Genomic DNA, 18140 nt, shown 5'->3' with positions numbered 1-18140 from the left:
AGCCAGTGGCTAGCTCCATTTTGTGCATAACCGTCCACCCTCGTCCGTGAAAATGATGTAATAAAACGGGTCTGTCGGATGTCCTACTAGCCATGTCGTTTGCAATGTATGAGAAAGGGAGGTACGAGCTGGTTTCGTCGGAAACATGTGACCCTAACGACATATGCATCTCTTCTTTATTTATTCCAGGTCAATCGTACATACCCAACATCCTCCAGAAAGTAGACGTAGAAGTATTGCCTAATGAGAAGTGTAGGCAGTGGTTTAAAGATAAAGGCCGCAGAGAACAAATCTACGACACCATGATGTGTGCCGGATACAAGGAAGGGGGAAGAGACTCTTGTCAGGTATTCACTGGTCGCTCATCCTGCATCAATCCTCCACTTGTCTCAGAAGACATGACGTTGCGATCACGACGGCATCACAGCCTAACGAACAAGCAATTGCCCCCATTCCTAATTGAGAGCCACGTGACAGCAGCGGCGCGTACTGTCGTAGACAATAGAAGGGCACTACTGCTATTTGTGGTTTTTCTTTCGCACAGTGTCTGGAGCATGGTTCGGTTGGTACAGCCGCACTAGTCAGCCTTTTACAACGATAGCAACTGAAAACCTGTTATCGTGTAAAAGTTGCAGCCGCAGTCACTGCCGAGCACGCCTGTTTAATGACTTCATGTATTGACGTCAAAGGAAGCAGCGAGGGCTGGATCATTAGAAAAGCCTCACGTGCTTCTCCAAATCAGGGACGCGCAGTTGAACTGGAATATAGTATAGTGTATTAAGCTATTACTAGTGTCCGTAGTGAATTGTACCTAGTGTTGATAGACGCTTAAAGGGAGACTCCGCACCAAAAACGTGTTGAGGTAACAGTGTGACATCAATCCGTACCGTACGATATTTCAGTGAATACAATTTATCATCCCCAGGTGGCACAGATGATTAGAAAAGGAATATTTTCATTTGAGTGATTAAGCGCTCCTCCACGAAAAAGTGGTCCAGCGACACTGGGCTTCGCCTCACCGGTATTCCTCGTATACAGCTCTCTGTAGGCTTTACTTTTACCGCTGGCGAATATTTTAGAACGGAATCGAGGAAGCAGATGACTGATCAACCAAGTTGCACAGCGCGTGCCCGAAAAACAGGCGGTGGCCCACACGAGACTACCAGTGACGTCACGCAGGATACAGGAGGTAGTGGAGGGAACCATCAGAAATTTCGGGTTCGTTTTGAGCTTAATTCCCAGCTCTCTTTGCAACTAACGAGACCCCGACTTCCAAACCAACTTCATTTCTCATTTCGGAAGAATGTACCGAACTTATTTACACAGTCATTATAATTGTCCCGGAGTCTCCCTTTAATTTACTTTCCCAAACAATATATTATTACATGTTATTTTTTTACATAGAAAAATGAAATTCAGGAAAATAAACGAAAGATAATTTCTTTATCAAAGCAGCAGAAAACGGGAAAGGGGGGGGGGGGATCCCGAATCCACTAGCAGCCCACTAGTCAGGCGACAAGTAAAAAGTATCTCATCGGTGCTCGACCGTAGCGACAAAATAGCTTCGAAACGATTTTTGTCCGGAATCGTGCTGAGAAACAGTCACCCGCAAATTTCTTACGCAGACAAGCTCACTAAATGTTTCCTCAAACTGTTTTCTGCACTGAAAGAACGCGTGGACACGTATTCGCACGTGAGATAGAAAGCTCCAGCGTTACATCCACTGCATCTCTTGACTTGAGACTCGACTTGAGAACTTACACACTTGTATCTCGTTTCAGGGCGACTCAGGCGGTCCTCTAACATTCAAGAAGAACGAACGCTTCGTTCTTATTGGTCTTGTGTCTTGGGGCGTCCAGTGCGCCCTCCCTTCACTTCCGGGTGTGTACACGAGGGTGTCGGAATACGTGGACTGGGTGAACATCTACGTCAAGTAAGGACCTTTCGAAGATGCCATCTATGAGAAGCCGCTTTTACTCCCTTCGATCACCGCACTGCGTGGCGATGCGCTGCTGAAGTGAGCAACGGTGGATTTTCTTCCTACAATCCTCTTCCTCCGTATCGTCCAACTTCTCAAAGAAGATGGAAAGCGGGACCTCCATGTTTAGTCTTCAGGGTGCCCTCTTGGGAAGAAATGTACAGCTGTGGAATATCTTCGTGTTCCACGAAAACTCTACTGTGTAAATTTGGCCAGCTGCAAGGACAGCGTCCTCCTTTTTGTGGATCACCGCATGTGGCTTAGTTTTCGGCAGGTTTCTTCGGTTTCATCTCTCAACATAATTGGTGGGGTCTTGCCACGTGACCCGTAAAGTCGTCATAAATGGTGAGCACCTTAAAGTCCGCCATCCATTTCCATGTACAACCTCGTGAAAAATATTTGTCGCCATAAGGGACGATGTGTGCTGGTGAATAATGTGCTGACGTGAGTTTCACCGTCTTGAGGCTTCGCTTGTGCTTCGTGTTTCGTTCAGGAGAGGACAGCTGAATAAACGTGTATGATGACGCAAGAGTCGTCGATGATAGGAACGTGCCTTTTGTTGTTGAGTATTGTTGCATTTCAAAGTATATTGATACGGTCACAATTTACAGCTCTTTCCTGGTGTTCGCACGAGCGACATTCCCTAGAATATCCCAACGAAAGGTGAGCAAAGTGTCATAGCTTTCTGCTGCCACCGCGAGCGCTCAGCGTCACTTTTCGTGATCTTCTGGTCATGGAGTAATACCCTGCGGCTCAGCTAACACCACCTAGAGAGAGCCTGATCGCTTGAGCGACGTGACCTAACAATTAAGTGTCCGCCAATCACGATTTTGCTTTCTGCGGCCGTAGCTATGCGAACGAGCCGCCATCAGTCGCATGGGCAGCCACTGGTAGCCACAGAAAGCCTGGGTTTTAAAACCGTTTGCGGCGATTGGCTGACACCTTGGCTGGCTGCTGCGATCCGCGGACTTCATATATCCACCTGGGAAGGAGTGACAGGAGCCATTAAGGAGGCCTTCTGTGTCTGGGTGGTGTTGGCTCAGCCACAAGGTATTACCGTAGCAGACGATGGTGTCGTCTGCTATGTGCACATTACGCAATTCCCGGCATTCCAACACCGTGCGAAAGCTCAGCATAAGACAGCAGTTTTCTGCTTTTTCTTCCACTAGAATGTTCCGTGGGAATGTCGCTCGTGTGCGAATACACGATATGAGGGCTAATCAACAGACTGAAGCGCGAAATTCTAGAGTATCTTGAACAAGTGAAACGTAACTACGACCCCGAACATGCGGGTGTTTCTGCGATAAAGTACGAAACGAAGTTCCATTTGCGATGAACCAAAAACTGAAAAAGACAAGTCATTGGGAGCACAGTCACACGTTGGAGATAGCGTTCAACGTTTGACAGTTGCATCAGGCAGTTTTAGCAAACCGTTGGTAAGGTCATCGTGCCTATCATAACCAACGGCAGCCGTGCGTGACTCAGAATTTTATCCACTGATTGGTTCCGGTTGATATGGTTCTACGCAAGCCACGCTATCGAAGTCTTGCTAAAATCCTCTATTAAAATAAACAACTCAAAATCACATTGAAACTGCCTGTTGGCTCATCTGGCCGCGCACATATTATGAAGAGGGGGGGCGGGGGGTATGTTTATTGCGAAAAAAAAAGAGGCAGGTAAAAAGGAAAGGTCAGCCAGGCAGAAGCCGACTTGCTATTCCTTGTAAAAAGAAAAGAAAGAAAAGGAAAAAAAAACAGAAACAGAAAGGGTGAAAGACGCAAGCGGCACATGGGCAGCAGGGGGGGGGGGGGGGGCATGAGTGCACGACCGCTCAGAGCCAGTCCAGGAGCCCAGTGTCACCCAGGAAGCATATGAGCGCTCTGGTAACAGCCCATTGCTTCTGCCCTACGGGGCCCACTAGGGTGGCCAAAGAGAGGTCTCTGTGCCCCAGGGCAGATAGGCGGTGCGTGAGTGCGGTCCGAGGAGCGGCATATCCTGGGCAGGTCATGAGTAAATGATGGGTGTCGGCGTCGGTGGAGCAGGAGGGGCACGCCGAAGAGGGACGCTGCTTGATCTTGAACAGGAACGATGGAGTACGGGCGACATTCAGACGATGCAGAGCTGACTCTTCCTTTCGAGACAGCCGTAGCGACACACTGAAGGCCATCTTCGGGTCAATGCGGTGGAGGAAGGTGTTGACTGCGACAGTGTTTTCCATGAAAAGGTGGGTGTCGAAGGAAAGGCGCCGGCGGATGTGTATGCGGCAGACGGATGGTGATAACGGGATGACAGTGTTGCACTCAACTGCGCCATGAGCGCGCTTCGCTGCTGTGTCGGCACGTGTGTTTCCCGGCAAGCCAATGTGGCTTGGCACCCACTGAAACCACAAACACCGGCGCCAACATGTTTACGGTTCTGACAGCAAGTAGCATTAGCACAGCTGCATTGTCGACTTTTCACTGCTTCTTTACAATTTTCAAGCATAACTGTTGCTGCGTCACCCTTGGTAAGTATGCTTTCAATGTCAAAGCGACGTCTATACTTCTGACAATAAGTTACTGACAGTGCGTAAGAGTGAGCAGTTTCTCAGTTTCCCTAATTTCGATGAAGATATGGAATCTCTCGATTTTGATTAGGATATTTAATATAACCAAGTAAACATGTGTACATTTTATACGCGATTCTCTGTGCACTTTATTTTTATTTTTTATTTATTTATTTTGAAACGTTCAGATCACAACAAATCCAGGCATTTCAGCATTCAATGCACGACGACAAATATTTCGACGTCTGCCGTACCGGTATTTTTTTTATCTGCCACTGGTACTTCTTGCAGCGCCCCAGTGCGGTATTTTTTAAACTTCGTCTTAGCGTCGCAAAGCGACTATGAGTGGCGTACAGTCGTGGACGGGACAGCAGGAAGGAGTGGGGGACAGGTGTGTCAGTATGCGTCCTGGGCCGACCTCAGAGGGCGCCAACATTCGTCTGGAAAGTCTGCCGGAAAACCCAGGGAAAGCCTCAGTCAGCACATCCATAGCCAGGATTCGAACCCATGTCACATCGCAGTCTCGGCGTGGCGAGCAATCGTCCTAACAACTATGCCAATGGGGCTGGTCCAGTGCGGATATAGATGCTGCAGGGGCTCCAGCTGTCCCTCGCTACGGTAGGGTAGAGATGCAAAATTTCCGGCAATTTTGAATCGCTCGAAAAAATCGCTCGAGACGGTTTCTTTCGGGGTTCTTTCCGAAAAACTGGAGAAAATGGGAAAATGAGAGTCGAAGCATTGCCTGCCAAGCCACAGCATACAATGAGCTAGAATCTTTAGTAGCGGTCACCCTCTCGGCATAAATGCAGAGCAGAGCGTCCCATGAGACTGCTGTCTACTCAGCGATAGGTAATTAGAACAAGCCGTCCACTCCGACTAGAACTCCAACACTATGTGAACGCGATGACGATCGTTTAGAGCGGCCAGATGGAGCTATAAGTTGGTGGTGGTTGGCGGATTAGAGGCACCTATAAGGCACTGTTGGCGATATGGAACGCATCGAAGGCACGAGAATTTACATTTTTGAATTTTGTCGCCTGGAAATTTTAGGCAATTTTTCCGGAGGCAAGGAAAAAAACAGAAAAGAAATATCAGTTTTTTTTTTAATTTCCGTTTTTTTTTTTCGGGGCTTCGCATCTCTACAGTAGGGGCGAGATGAGGTCCAGAGGGCTGGTCCATTAAAAAGACTCTGTACACAGAAAAAAAAAGGAAAAAGAAAACGCACAAATGAAGCAAGACGACTAGTAAATCACTACACGCAGTGCATATAATTACTTAAAGGGGTTGTGACACTTGATCGATGTGGTTCATTACATCGTGCATACATTGTATTGCGCACAAAAAAAAAAGAATTATTTTTCTACCTGTCGCACTTGGCAAAATATAAACACTTCAACGCAAATACCGGACAAGCTCACGCGTCAGAGCTCAGGCCATTCCCATTGGTTGTCGTAAGCACGTGACCCCTCTCGCGCTTCCTCAGTGGAGGAGACGCCTGCCGTGTCGCCAGAGCCGCACGTGTTTCGGTATTCGTAATGTCGGTTTTCCACTCGTCTATCATCCCCTGTGCTGTGAAACTTGGGATGGAGGCTCACATCGAAGCGAATAATTGCGTTTCACATTTATCCGGAATAACCTGAGGCGAGGTGTCGCAACCCCTTTAAAGTATGTTAAACCAAGTTCATTTTACTGCACTCAGTAAATTAGGCATTGACGAATCGTTCTGTGTGTGAACCAGATATGTTTGAAATAGGTCTCGTGTCAGAGGTGTAGTGATGCTTCCAGTGAATATCCTGTAAAAACTGAGCTCAATGGGTCGGCCCTTGCCTCAACTTTCCGACGTCCCTGTAACAGGCGTTTTCCTTTATCTAGGGAAATCTTGCACATCGTTACGTACAGTAGAGGGTAAAATATACAACACCACATGTGAAGTTATTGCCTCCATCAAACTTCGCTTGTAGTGGAATTTTACCGAGCCTCGAAGTGACCAGTTTAAGTGGCGACTCAAGGCTACTCCCGCCGTGGAGCTGTGGGGAAGAAAGGACTCCGTAATACACACGGAAGGTCAACCAGACTCGTCATAATGGATGAAGGTCGCGGAACGCGAAACCTACCTTGTCGCTGACCTCGGACCGAGGTGTAGCGGAAAGTGAATGTGATTGTATCGATCACTCAGGATTTGGCAGTCGGGTGGGACACTGGTCTCCCCGTGTAAATAAACTTGTATATAGTGTACTCCTAGTCTACGTTTGCTTCATGCACGGCCGCAAGGCACCGACGAACACCAACCCCTTTCCCCGTCATTACCATCATCGACTAGGGGAAAATCTTACTGGCGCAGTCGACAGGATGTTCGTCGTCGACTAACTTGGAGCAACGTTGGACAGCGGTGCAGCTTCGCAAGTTGGGCCGTCCTGAGTCAAGGAAACCTCGTCGGAACAAGTCACCGAGGTTGGAGCGGAAAAGCTGCGAGCAGCGGCCTGTAAAGTTCACTGAAGGAGGTCAGGAACAGGCGACCAGTACGGCGATTCGAGTGCGTCGAGGAAGCTGGCGCTGTGCAAAGGCTGCGAGCTACGGGCCCGGATCCAGGAACTTCTCTGCACGGAAGCCATCAGAACCGAAGGTGAGACTCTCTGATCGGTTTTCTCCGGCTCTACCATGTCTATCGTTACGCGATCGCAGAAAACGCAGAATGGGGATGTAGAGGAGGAATGCAATGAAGTTCCGGGGAAGGATTCGGATGGTGGCGCAATAGATAGTAACTTGAAATCTCAAATGGAAGCTCAGAAATTCGAGCTTGAGAAACTGAAATTGCAGCTTGAGCTAGAGCGTGTGAAACTAGCACAAATGCAGGCGGGTTCACTGAGTGTCAGTTCGGTAGCTAAGCCAAGAAGCAGGGTGGGTGAATATGCGAAGGAATTGAGGGGAGTCATCGCGCCCATGCCTGTATCTGAACCGCTGGTGCCCGCATGGTTTAAGAGTGTTGAGACGATCTTCATAAATCTCAGTGTCCCGGATGACGTTCAGGGAGCGGTGATTCTGCCGTACCTAACCGAGAAAATGCGTGCTGTTGCGACACGGTATGGAGAGGGGAAAATCCTCGCGTTTAGTGACCTTAAAGAAAAGGTACTAACCGAGCTAAAGCTGACGGCAAACGAGTACAAGCGATTATTCTACGCAGCTCGTAAAGCTGATGGGGAATCGTGGAACCAGTTCGCCTCCAACTTGCAAACTCTGTTCGAGCACTACTTAGAAAGTCGAGAGATCAAAACTCTAGAGGACCTTAAACTGCTCGTAGTGTCGGACCGCCTGAAGCAGGGACTACCTGATGATATCAGATCGTATGTCATTCTAAATGAGACAGCAGAGTGGCTGAAGCCGCAGCAGGTAGCTCAATTGGCGTCCAATTACGAGGACAGCAACGCAGGTCGGGTAAAACGACAAACTAAGGGAGCTAGCGCAGAAGTTGGGGAGGCGAAGACGCCGAAACAGGAGGCAATCCGTGTTGCGGAAACTAAGGGAGCGGAATCTAAGGTTTCGGGGCCTAGACGTAGAGGAAAGTGTCACGTGTGCCACAAATATGGACACTACAAATACGATTGCCCGGAATCGCAAACTAAGCGCGCAGTGCCTAAACGCGATGAAACAGAGCAGGAAAGTAAGCTCGTTGCGAGAGTCACGTTACTAGCGAGTAAGGACGTTGGTGATGCCGCGGGAAACGCAGGGTTCAAAGTTTCAACAGACAGTGAGATGCTTGAATTCAATGTTCAGTCGTGTGAAAAGACACTAAGAGCACGGCTTGACACAGGAGCTGACATCACGGTTGTCAGGAGAAGCTGCATTCCGCCCGAGTGTAAAAAAGAAAGCTCTAGTGACATGAAGTTAAAGAGCGCATTCGGGGATATTGAGCCCGCAAAGCTTATGTATGTGCCGTTGGGTTTGGTCACTAGAAGGGGAGAACGGTGTCAGCAGATGCTGCTGTTATGCGCGGTAGTGGATCGCATGGCAGACGGAGTAGACGTACTGTTGAATCCCGTTGACCACGAAAGCTTGGTTCGGGCACAGGAGGAGCTCGAGGCTCACGCGAAGGACGTGTTAGAAGCGGAAGCTCACGAAAAGAGGACAACACAAATGATAACACATCGGACAGAAAAACTAGTGTTCGAGCCCGATGAAAGTGCCGTGAACGCGGAGGAAGGTGTGGTTGTACGCGCCGTGGAAGTAGAATCTGGGACTAGCGCGACGCCCGACACATGTGAAGAGTCAGTATCCTTCCGGGTGGAGCAAAAGGAAGACACTACGCTAGCTGACGCGTGGAAGCAGGCAAGAGAAGGAACGCATGGCATGACTATAGATGGGGGTTTGCTTTATCATACCGACCTAGTTGCCAGAAGAAAATGCCGCCAACTTGTACTGCCGATATCGCGACGAGCCGAAGTTCTAAAGCTCGCTCATGACTCTCCATGGGGTGGGCACTTTTCCCAAAAGAAAACTAAACAACGCGTGCAGAGTGCATTTTATTGGCCTACAGTTGCGAGTGACATAAAGGCGCACTGTCAATCATGTCACAGTTGCCAGATTTTTTCAAAACCGCGGGCGAGCGATCAGGTGCCGATCACTCCGTTAACGCGCCCGGAGAAACCGTTTCAGACGGTGTTTCTAGATTGCATTGGACCGTTAGAACCGCCTTCTTCCCGTGGTTACCGATACGCGCTGTGCGTCGTAGACTTGTGTACGCGGTGGCCAGAAGTAGTTCCGTTGCGATCCCTCACGGCAAAAGCAACATGTCAGGCGTTGATAGACATATTTGCGCGATTCGGGACGCCGGAAGAAATCTGCTGTGACCAAGGCACCAACTTCACTTCCGGACTAACGCGGGAACTAACTGACAAACTAGGGGCGACGATTAGATTCTCGACACCTGACCACCCCCAAAGCAACGGCTTGGTGGAAAGGTGGAATGCGACATTTAAAGGAATGTTGCGACATGTAGTGAATGAACATAGCCGAAGCTGGGACCAGTACGTGCCGTGTTTATTATGGGCCTATCGCGAGGTTCCTAATGATACGACGGGGGTGTCACCCTTCGAGCTGATGTACGGCAGAGCACCGATGGGACCATTATGTATACTTCAACGTACATGGACAGGAGAATGGACCCCGCCGGCAGGGCTAAATAAGCCAGCCGTAGAATACTTGACCGACTTAAGATCAAAAATGGCAGATGCAGCGGACAGAGCTCGGGCCAGCGCGAATGAACGGCAGAGGTCGTACGCTAACCAGTACAACCTCCGCGCGCGACCCAAAAGTTTCGACGTTGGTGATCAGGTCCTAATCCTTGAAGGAGAAACGTCGGGAAAGCTGCAGGCAAAATGGAAAGGGCCGGCCATTGTGCTGGAGAGAAAACGGCCAGACAGCTACATTGTAAAGCTAAATGGGGAAAAGCAAAAGTGGGTCCACGCAAATAGATTGCGGCCTTATGTATCAAGGGCGAATGCGGTAGGTGTCATCTTCGAAAGTGACGCAGAGTTCGGTGACGTGGAGAGCATACCAAAGAGACAGAAGCCAGCGAACATCTCACAAATGCTAGAGGGATGCGAGTCCCTAGACAAAGCGAAAAAAGAGAAACTTATTCAGGTCATCAACTCCTTTAAGGCGGTATTCACTGACGTACCGGGACAGTGCAAAGTGGGGTCGCATGCCATCCGCGTTGTGGAAGGCGCAAAGTATGTCAAGCCTTGTAACTATCGCATCCCAGTGGCACTGCGAGAAGAGGTCGAACGGCAAATTTCCGAGCTTCTCAATTGGGGATTGATCTACCCGATAGAAAGCAGTTTTGCACACCCGATCGTATGTGTGGCTAAGAAGGACGGGTCGCTCCGTATGTGCACCGACTATCGTAACTTAAACGCAGTGTCGGAGACGGACAACTTCCCCATGCGCAACATGTCCGAATTGTTGTACAGTGTGGCTAACGCAAACTACATTTCGGTGCTCGACATGACGCGTGGATACTGGCAAATTCCGGTTGATGCTGATTCCCAAAAGTACACCGCGTTCCAGACGCCGTATGGGCTATATGCGTGGCGTGTCATGCCGTACGGGCTAAAGAACTCTGCGGCTACCTTTCAGAGAGTGATGAATGAAGTGCTACGCGAGCACAGGGAATACGCGTGTGCATACATAGACGATGTAGCCGTGTTCTCCAACAGCTGGGAAGAACATTTAGAGCATTTGCGCAAAGTACTTCAGGCAATTGCAAAGGTTGGCCTAACTGTCAAGGCGAATAAATGCAAGTTTGCACAGGGCAGCATCAAATATTTGGGCCACGTAGTGGGATCAGGATGCCATTCGGCTGACCCTGAAAGAATTGAAGCGGTAAAGCATCTCAAACCTCCAACGACTAAAAGGGACCTGAGGAGCATGTTGGGGCTCTTCAATTATTACAGAGAATATGTTCCGAACTATTCACAGATAGTGCTACCGTTGACCGAGCTCACGGGTAAAAGGGTACCGAACGCGATACCATGGAGCGAGGCAGCCCAAACCGCGTTTGAAACAGTTAAGTTGGCGCTGGCGGCAATTCCAAAATTGCATGCGCCTGACCCAATGAGAGATTTCACGCTAACAACAGACGCGTCGGAAAAGGCAGTGGGAGCCTGCCTGTCACAGTGTTTTGAGGGCGACAATATCCCAATAGCATTTTTCAGCAAAAAGCTGGCACCCTCACAAACAAAATGGTCTGCAATAGAGCGGGAGGCCTTTGCTATCGTGTGGGCACTTGGGCGCGTAGATACATGGGTATATGGAGCAAAAATCAATGTGGTGACAGACCACAATCCCTTGGTGTATCTCGCCCGATCTGCTGGAGGCAGTGCCAGACTGACACGTTGGTCACTCGCGCTGCAAAAATACAACATCGAAATAAGCCACATTAAGGGTGCGCTTAATCATTGCGCAGACGCGCTATCCCGCCTTGATAGGGATCAGTAAGATGTGTGTAATTAGCTATTGCGACGCTACCGAGTTGTTAAGTTATTATTATTATTTGGTTAATTTCATGCCTCATTATGGCAGTGTTTTGTTCAAAGACATGGTGAAGCCTGGAACGTACCGCTCAGGGTGTCAAACCTAGGTTTTCTGTGTGTGTGTGTGTGCGTAGATCGGCACTAACTTTTTTTTATTGTTGAAGTTCCACGACAGACTTCTGTGCGTAGAACATTCTTGGTGGGGAGGTGTGAAGTTATTGCCTCCATCAAACTTCGCTTGTAGTGGAATTTTACCGAGCCTCGAAGTGACCAGTTTAAGTGGCGACTCAAGGCTACTCCCGCCGTGGAGCTGTGGGGAAGAAAGGACTCCGTAATACACACGGAAGGTCAACCAGACTCGTCATAATGGATGAAGGTCGCGGAACGCGAAACCTACCTTGTCGCTGACCTCGGACCGAGGTGTAGCGGAAAGTGAATGTGATTGTATCGATCACTCAGGATTTGGCAGTCGGGTGGGACACTGGTCTCCCCGTGTAAATAAACTTGTATATAGTGTACTCCTAGTCTACGTTTGCTTCATGCACGGCCGCAAGGCACCGACGAACACCAACCCCTTTCCCCGTCATTACCATCATCGACTAGGGGAAAATCTTACTCCACAGAAAAAAAACAACATTTGATGACGATGTATGATATCACAATGGCCTGCCGACAAAAATGAAGATGCCACGCCCAGGAAGAAGTGACACGAAGACCGTGAGTTGCTCCGTTCCCCATATCGTATTCGCCGGTGTAATATGCGCATCGATGCATAACGCCCACCGCGAGGTGAAAGTACCGGCGCTATTAATGCACGGAAACTGTGACCTCTGCATCACAGTGAGCGTCCATAGTAAGATAAGTCCGTGCGTCGAGTGAGAGTACTTTTTTCTTGCATCCATCACAGACGCAATGGTTATTTGCAGCTGTCAAACACTGACGCGACAAAAGTCAGTGTCCTTGCAGACTTCGGTCTCATCGCCGCTCTTTGTCCTGCAGGAACTCCAAGCATTTTACTCACGACAAAATAACCGCCGTTTAATCTTGGATGGCCGCGGTTCAGAAGGTGTGTGACGTATGTTCAAACATACACAGTAAATTCAAAAACACCCTTTTGGGTATAAACCGCTTACACCTTTTTGTCCTATGGCTGGCACCATCTTTTACACCGCATCAACTGTCTTGTGCAAAAAACACCTGTTTAAACACCCTTTTAGGAGGGTGTTTAACACTCTTACACCCTTTCGAAAGGGTGTAAGCTCCCCCGGCAGCATGCCGAGCCATGCAGTCCGACGTTTTTGCTTGTATGTTTTTGCAACAACCACCCTAGCGACGGCACAGTTCCAGCCTCCACAGCAGAACCTAAACTGGAGCGCAGTGCGTCACTGGCAACCCTCATCGTCCTAGCAACACTGTGAGTGAGCAAAAAAAAAAAAAAAGAACAATTCAAATAAAATGAAAACAAAACAGTTGGACATATGTAAGAGAAGAGGTGAAGATCGCAACATCGTAACGCCGTCCGTGCTCGTGAAATGAGCGGCGTTACAATGCTGCCATCTTCAGACGATGCCTGTAATGAGCCCGAGCACTCTCGGTAGCCTAAATTGGCGTACCAGATTGATCATATACTGAAATGCAGTTCGTTGGAGTATATTCGCTAAGCTTAGTGCGGTAAAACTCGTCTGTAACGGTGACGAACATGTGTCTTTGCAATTAACACGTACGCCTGTAACGAGTCAAGATATCAGCGAGCTTCCTGACATCCCTCCCTGTCAAATATTGTGTTTTCAACTCAAGCTATCGTCTATAATGTGATCACCTAATGAGCGGAGCTGTCAAGCCAATGTAATTTTTCTCTCACGAATGAAAACACCGTTTTCAACACCAGTGTAGAAAGGGTGTATATAACGTAAACACCTTTTTCGACACCAGTGTTACTTGAAGGGTGTATTGACAGGTGTAAACGCATAAAAACACCCTTTTTGATAGAGCACTTGGTGTAATAAAGAGTGTATTTTCTCATACACCTTTTTAGCACCATTTTTGCGGCCTTTGGTTATCTTTGTGGAATTAAAAAAGGCGTATTTTTGCTTAAAAACACCTTTTTTTACCCAGAAAGGGTGTTTTTGAATTTACTGTGTACGTCGAGATGGGAATTAACTAGTTGATTTCAGGACTCGTGACTGTGATAGGAACACAAGCGCACATTATTTCGCGCTGAGGGCGTATTCGTCGTACGCACGATTTGAGTGACTGAAAAGCAGTGAAGAAAAAAGAATGGAAAGGAAGAACAAGAGCCCTATCAGTGCTATAGCCAGAAAAATATTTCTGGAGTGGTTCTACAGGGACTTTACATGGGAGAGCAGGACTTCACCCTCGTTTCCCTCTCCCAAATGCACTACCAAAGATACCATTTGGGGGGGGGGTTGAACCCCGGAAACCCTCCCTCCCCTCTAGCTATATAGGCCACTGGGCCCTAGGATACGTATTAGCGCAAAAAGTGGAAGTGCAGTGCCAACACCACCTAGATACAGAAAGACTGCGCGCTCGTCGATGTGACGTAACAATTAAGAGTCAGCCAATCGGGGTCGTGTTTTCAACGGCCGTAGCCAATCACGAACGTGCTTTCAGCGGTCGTGGCCATGGAGAAGAACCACCGTCGTCTGCGAGTTGAGATTGAACGTCCCCGCGTACTAAATGGGAAAACTTGGAAATGAAGCGCAAAACGGTCTCAATCTTTCTCAAAACTGATTTTCTGGAAAGCGTCTTGCACTTTGTGTCTAAATATTTGGGTCTGCAGGCTCCAGGTTAGCTGCAATCATTTGTGAATTCTTGAATTCGCAGAACGGTGAATCGTAGTAGCAGACGAATTCTGACGCTTAATTGAAAGATGGAGAGGAGGTAATGCGCAGGCTTTCTCTATCTAGGTGGTGTTGACAGTGCGCAATACTGGTACGCATGAGAACTTTTAATTTCGCGCGTCAGAACATCGGCCTCCCTCGGCTGCCAGTCTGCTACGTCATGTCAGTTGCCCAATAGTGAAGCGCGCCTTCTCTTTGTTTCATTTTGCGGCTGTATTTAGCGCCATCCGTCCCGCGTTTGAAGCAGCGGAGCAGAGCAGTCGAGCCGCCGCGCCGCCTTGCTTGCTTCCCTACCAATAAAAGTGCTTCGCTGATCTGCCGTCACAACACGCCAGAAAGAGCAGGGAGAAATCGCCGCTGTATGGGCGCGCGCACTGTTGTACACTAATTTTCACAACAAATGCGCGCTTACCAAACGAAAAATTTGCGTGACAGTTCCTGAAGGCAGAATGTTCACATCACGCTGTAGATTTCTTTTAAATTTGTTAGGTGCCTTTTAAGTCTCCCCAGGCATTGTCTTTGCCTCCGGCGTGCCGCGCAACAAGTATCATGCACTAGACTAAACTTTTTCGACACCGTATGAACTTCGGTCCACACTATGAGGCGACCCATTATTCCACTTAACCACATTATTGTTGTTACACTCTGTTGTTGTCAACGACGAGAACAGCTGAACTAGCTGAGCTGTAGCGCGCGACAGAGAGACCTGTGACATGCACACCCTTTAGAAACTCTCCCCTCTTTCAAGGAGCGTGTGTGTGAACGAGGAAAGCGGTCTGTGGAACGGTCTGTGGGAAGGTAAAACGGGTAGGAACACTTTATTACAATTAAGATGAACAAGGCTTTCGTGTAGAGCCTGCACTTCATCAGGTTAAAGAGTAACCATACAGCAGGACGTATATATACCAGTAGAAACGGATGGAGAAAGCGAAATAGAAAAGCAAAAACACAATCGAAGACACTTATCTAGCTGAGTGAGTTGAAAAAACATTAAGTAAAATAAGTAGAAAACGAAGCAGACCGGACAAGACCAAAAAATACAACCCAGGGCGTCACAGACACATAACAGGGGAAAGTTCACAGTGCGGACAGCCGAAAAACGCAAGGCGACCCTTCCGATGATCCCTGTACCCGGGAGCAGAGCCATAGCGACGTGGGTGCGAGAGGGGCAGCCGCCCCGGGCGCCCTTGCCAGAGCAAGCCCTGGCAGGTTGGTTGGACAGTATAAAGTGGGAATGAAGAAAATTTGAATTTACGGTCTCGGCAGTGTAAATGGCAGTGCTTTTCTTTCAGTGCTTGCAGTGTTTCAGTGTTACAGTGCTTTTTTGTCGGCAGTGTTTTCTTTCTTTTTTTTTTTTTTGTTTAAAGGCTTTTGACAGCAGTGATGGGGGGGGGGGGGGCGTTTTAGGTTTGCCCTGCCTCGGGCGCAAACTCGCCTCGCGACGGCTCTGCCCGGGAGTTTCGGGGAAGGCTCAAGGTCGCTCTGCGGTCCCCAGCCGGCCGCGCTGCCAGACCCCCCCCCGGCCTGTAAACACGACACTTCTCGGATCGACACTTCCTGGATAACGGAAGGACGACCCACTTGAAGCATAATTAAAAGTTGAACAACTGTGACGGGCCAGCGTATATGTTTAACCCATGTGGCTGAAGGGAGCAAAATTTAGAGATCAGGTAGGATTCGTGATTTTTTCGTTTTATGTCATTTGTATATCCGGATTCAAGGAGTACAAGTGATAGATGAGTATTAAACTCGTGTCCCGATGCATTCAAGTGTACAGAGACAGGGGCGGGGCGATTATTGACTATGTCGGATTTGTGGCCATAAATTCTTTCTCGCATGGAGTTTGATGTTTCACCAATATATTGGACGTCGCATTTTTTGCACATAATCAAGTAGCATAAATGAAATGAATTGCACTGTAAAGAGTGTCAGACCTTGAATGTAGAGGAATTAGCGTTACTAGGGATAGATATACATGGGTTTATGAAATGACATGTTTGACAGCGTGTTTTATTTGCAAGGAGAGCAACCGGGTTGCTGCCGCATTAAGCGCGAGGAGGTGAGGATGTTGCGAATACTGCGAGACCTGCGGAAAGTTACAAATGGAGCAGTTGGAAAAATATCTAAGTTTTTCATCGTTGTGCAGTATGTTTAGATGACGTTCAAAAATGGATCTAGCGTTGTTCAATGTTTTGTTGTAGACGGTGACGAAAGCTAGAGCAATGTATCTATCTGCAAAAAACTACATTTTAAGAGAGCGTTCTCTATCAGTTTGGGCGGATATTTGCGTTTTTGAAAGTCAATTGACATTTCTTAGCGCGTTCAAGAAAATCGTTGTCGTTAGAGCATATGCGCGTGTAGTGGCCGTACGGTATATTTCTTTTTTGGAAGTTCGGGTGGTGGCTTTGGAAGTGTAGGTATTGACGTTTAGAGGTCGGAATAAGTTTGCCAGATTGTATAGATATATTAAAGTCGAGGAAATTTACCGAGGTGTTAGAATGGTTACAAATGAATTTGATTGTATCGTGAATAGAGTTAAAATGGTCAAAAAACGAGCGCGGTGACCAAATAACAAAAATGTCGTCGATGTATCTAAGAAAAACTAGAGGGTTCGTTGGGAAGGAGTCCAGTGCTTTCTGTTCGAATTGCCCAATAAAAATATTTGCATAGTTCGGGGATACACGTGATCCCATAGCTGCACCTTGCACTTGGACAAAATAGTTGTCATTAAAAGTAAAGTTATTATTTTGGAGAACGAGTTGAAGAAGGTGAATTATAGCGGAAGTTTGAAGGATCTCAGAAGGGAAGGAAGAGAGGTAAGATTCGACGCCGCTAAGACCTTCGTCAAGTGGTATATTGGTGTATAGTGATGCAACGTCCATGGTAATGAGAGTCGCGTTACTCAAATCCATAAATTGGTCATTTAACAAGTTATATTTTGACTAGGAAATCATTGGTGTCCTTGATGTATGATGGAAGAAGCAACGGAATGTGTTTTATGCAGTGGTCAACATATGTTTTCAGTCGGTGTGTTGATGCGTGAAATTATCGGTCGGCCAGGGTTGTTCTTCTTATGTACTTTGATGAGGAGGTAGATGGAACCAGGTGTGGAGTTCCTTGGTTTGATGAAGTCTGCCATGTTGCGTGGAATCTGGTTTTTGTCAAGGAGCTCGGTAATACCTTTGTTGATAATTTTACAGAACGATGCCGTAGGGTCATGGTCAAGGGATCTGTAGAACGAAGGGTTAACAAGGTGCTTGTTAGCCTCACCAATGTAGTCTGAGGTATTCATAACAACGATGCCGCCGCCTTTGTCAGCGGGCCTAATAATGATATCATTCCGAGATTTAAGATACTTCAATGCGATTCTTTCTGATCTTGACAAACTGAAATTTATAGCGTTACTTGAAGACGTTAGTGTGCGTTTCATGTCATTAAAGACCGCTTTGATGTAATTATCAATTTGATGGCTAGTTTTGGAGGGTCCGGGGTCCAAATGGAGGGTTTTTTGAAAAGAGGTCGACCTATCTGTTCGTTGCCGTGAAAGACTGTTCGTAGGTGCATTCTTCTGCCTAAATTTTGTAAACCGTTAAGAATATCGAACTCGTCAATTGGTGGCGGAGTAGGGACAAAGCTTAATCCTTTAGATAGTAGTACATTGATTTCCGTTTGGTCTAAAGTGGAACTTGACAGATTGAATACAACATCCTTAGCGTTGGTAATAGGAT

The 18140-nt window shown here is 47.8% G+C and overlaps 1 protein-coding gene across 3 annotated transcripts in view; it reads left to right on the top strand.

Moving 5' to 3' along the window:
- LOC135385326 (serine proteinase stubble-like) overlaps window positions 1–2537 on the top strand; it is a 43385-nt gene extending 40848 nt beyond the window's left edge. For all 3 annotated transcript variants that reach the window (XM_064614583.1, XM_064614581.1, XM_064614582.1), the window contains exons 7-8: window positions 190–347; window positions 1782–2537. In XM_064614583.1, coding sequence (XP_064470653.1) covers window positions 190–347; window positions 1782–1937 — 314 coding nt within the window. In that variant the 3' untranslated portion in view covers window positions 1938–2537. The remainder of the gene's footprint in view (window positions 1–189; window positions 348–1781) is intronic.
- Window positions 2538–18140: the final 15603 nt, after the last annotated feature.

Source organism: Ornithodoros turicata, chromosome 2 (assembly GCF_037126465.1).
Source record: "Ornithodoros turicata isolate Travis chromosome 2, ASM3712646v1, whole genome shotgun sequence".
NCBI lineage: Eukaryota > Metazoa > Arthropoda > Arachnida > Ixodida > Argasidae > Ornithodoros > Ornithodoros turicata.
This window is presented reverse-complemented; position numbering and strand designations above follow the sequence as displayed.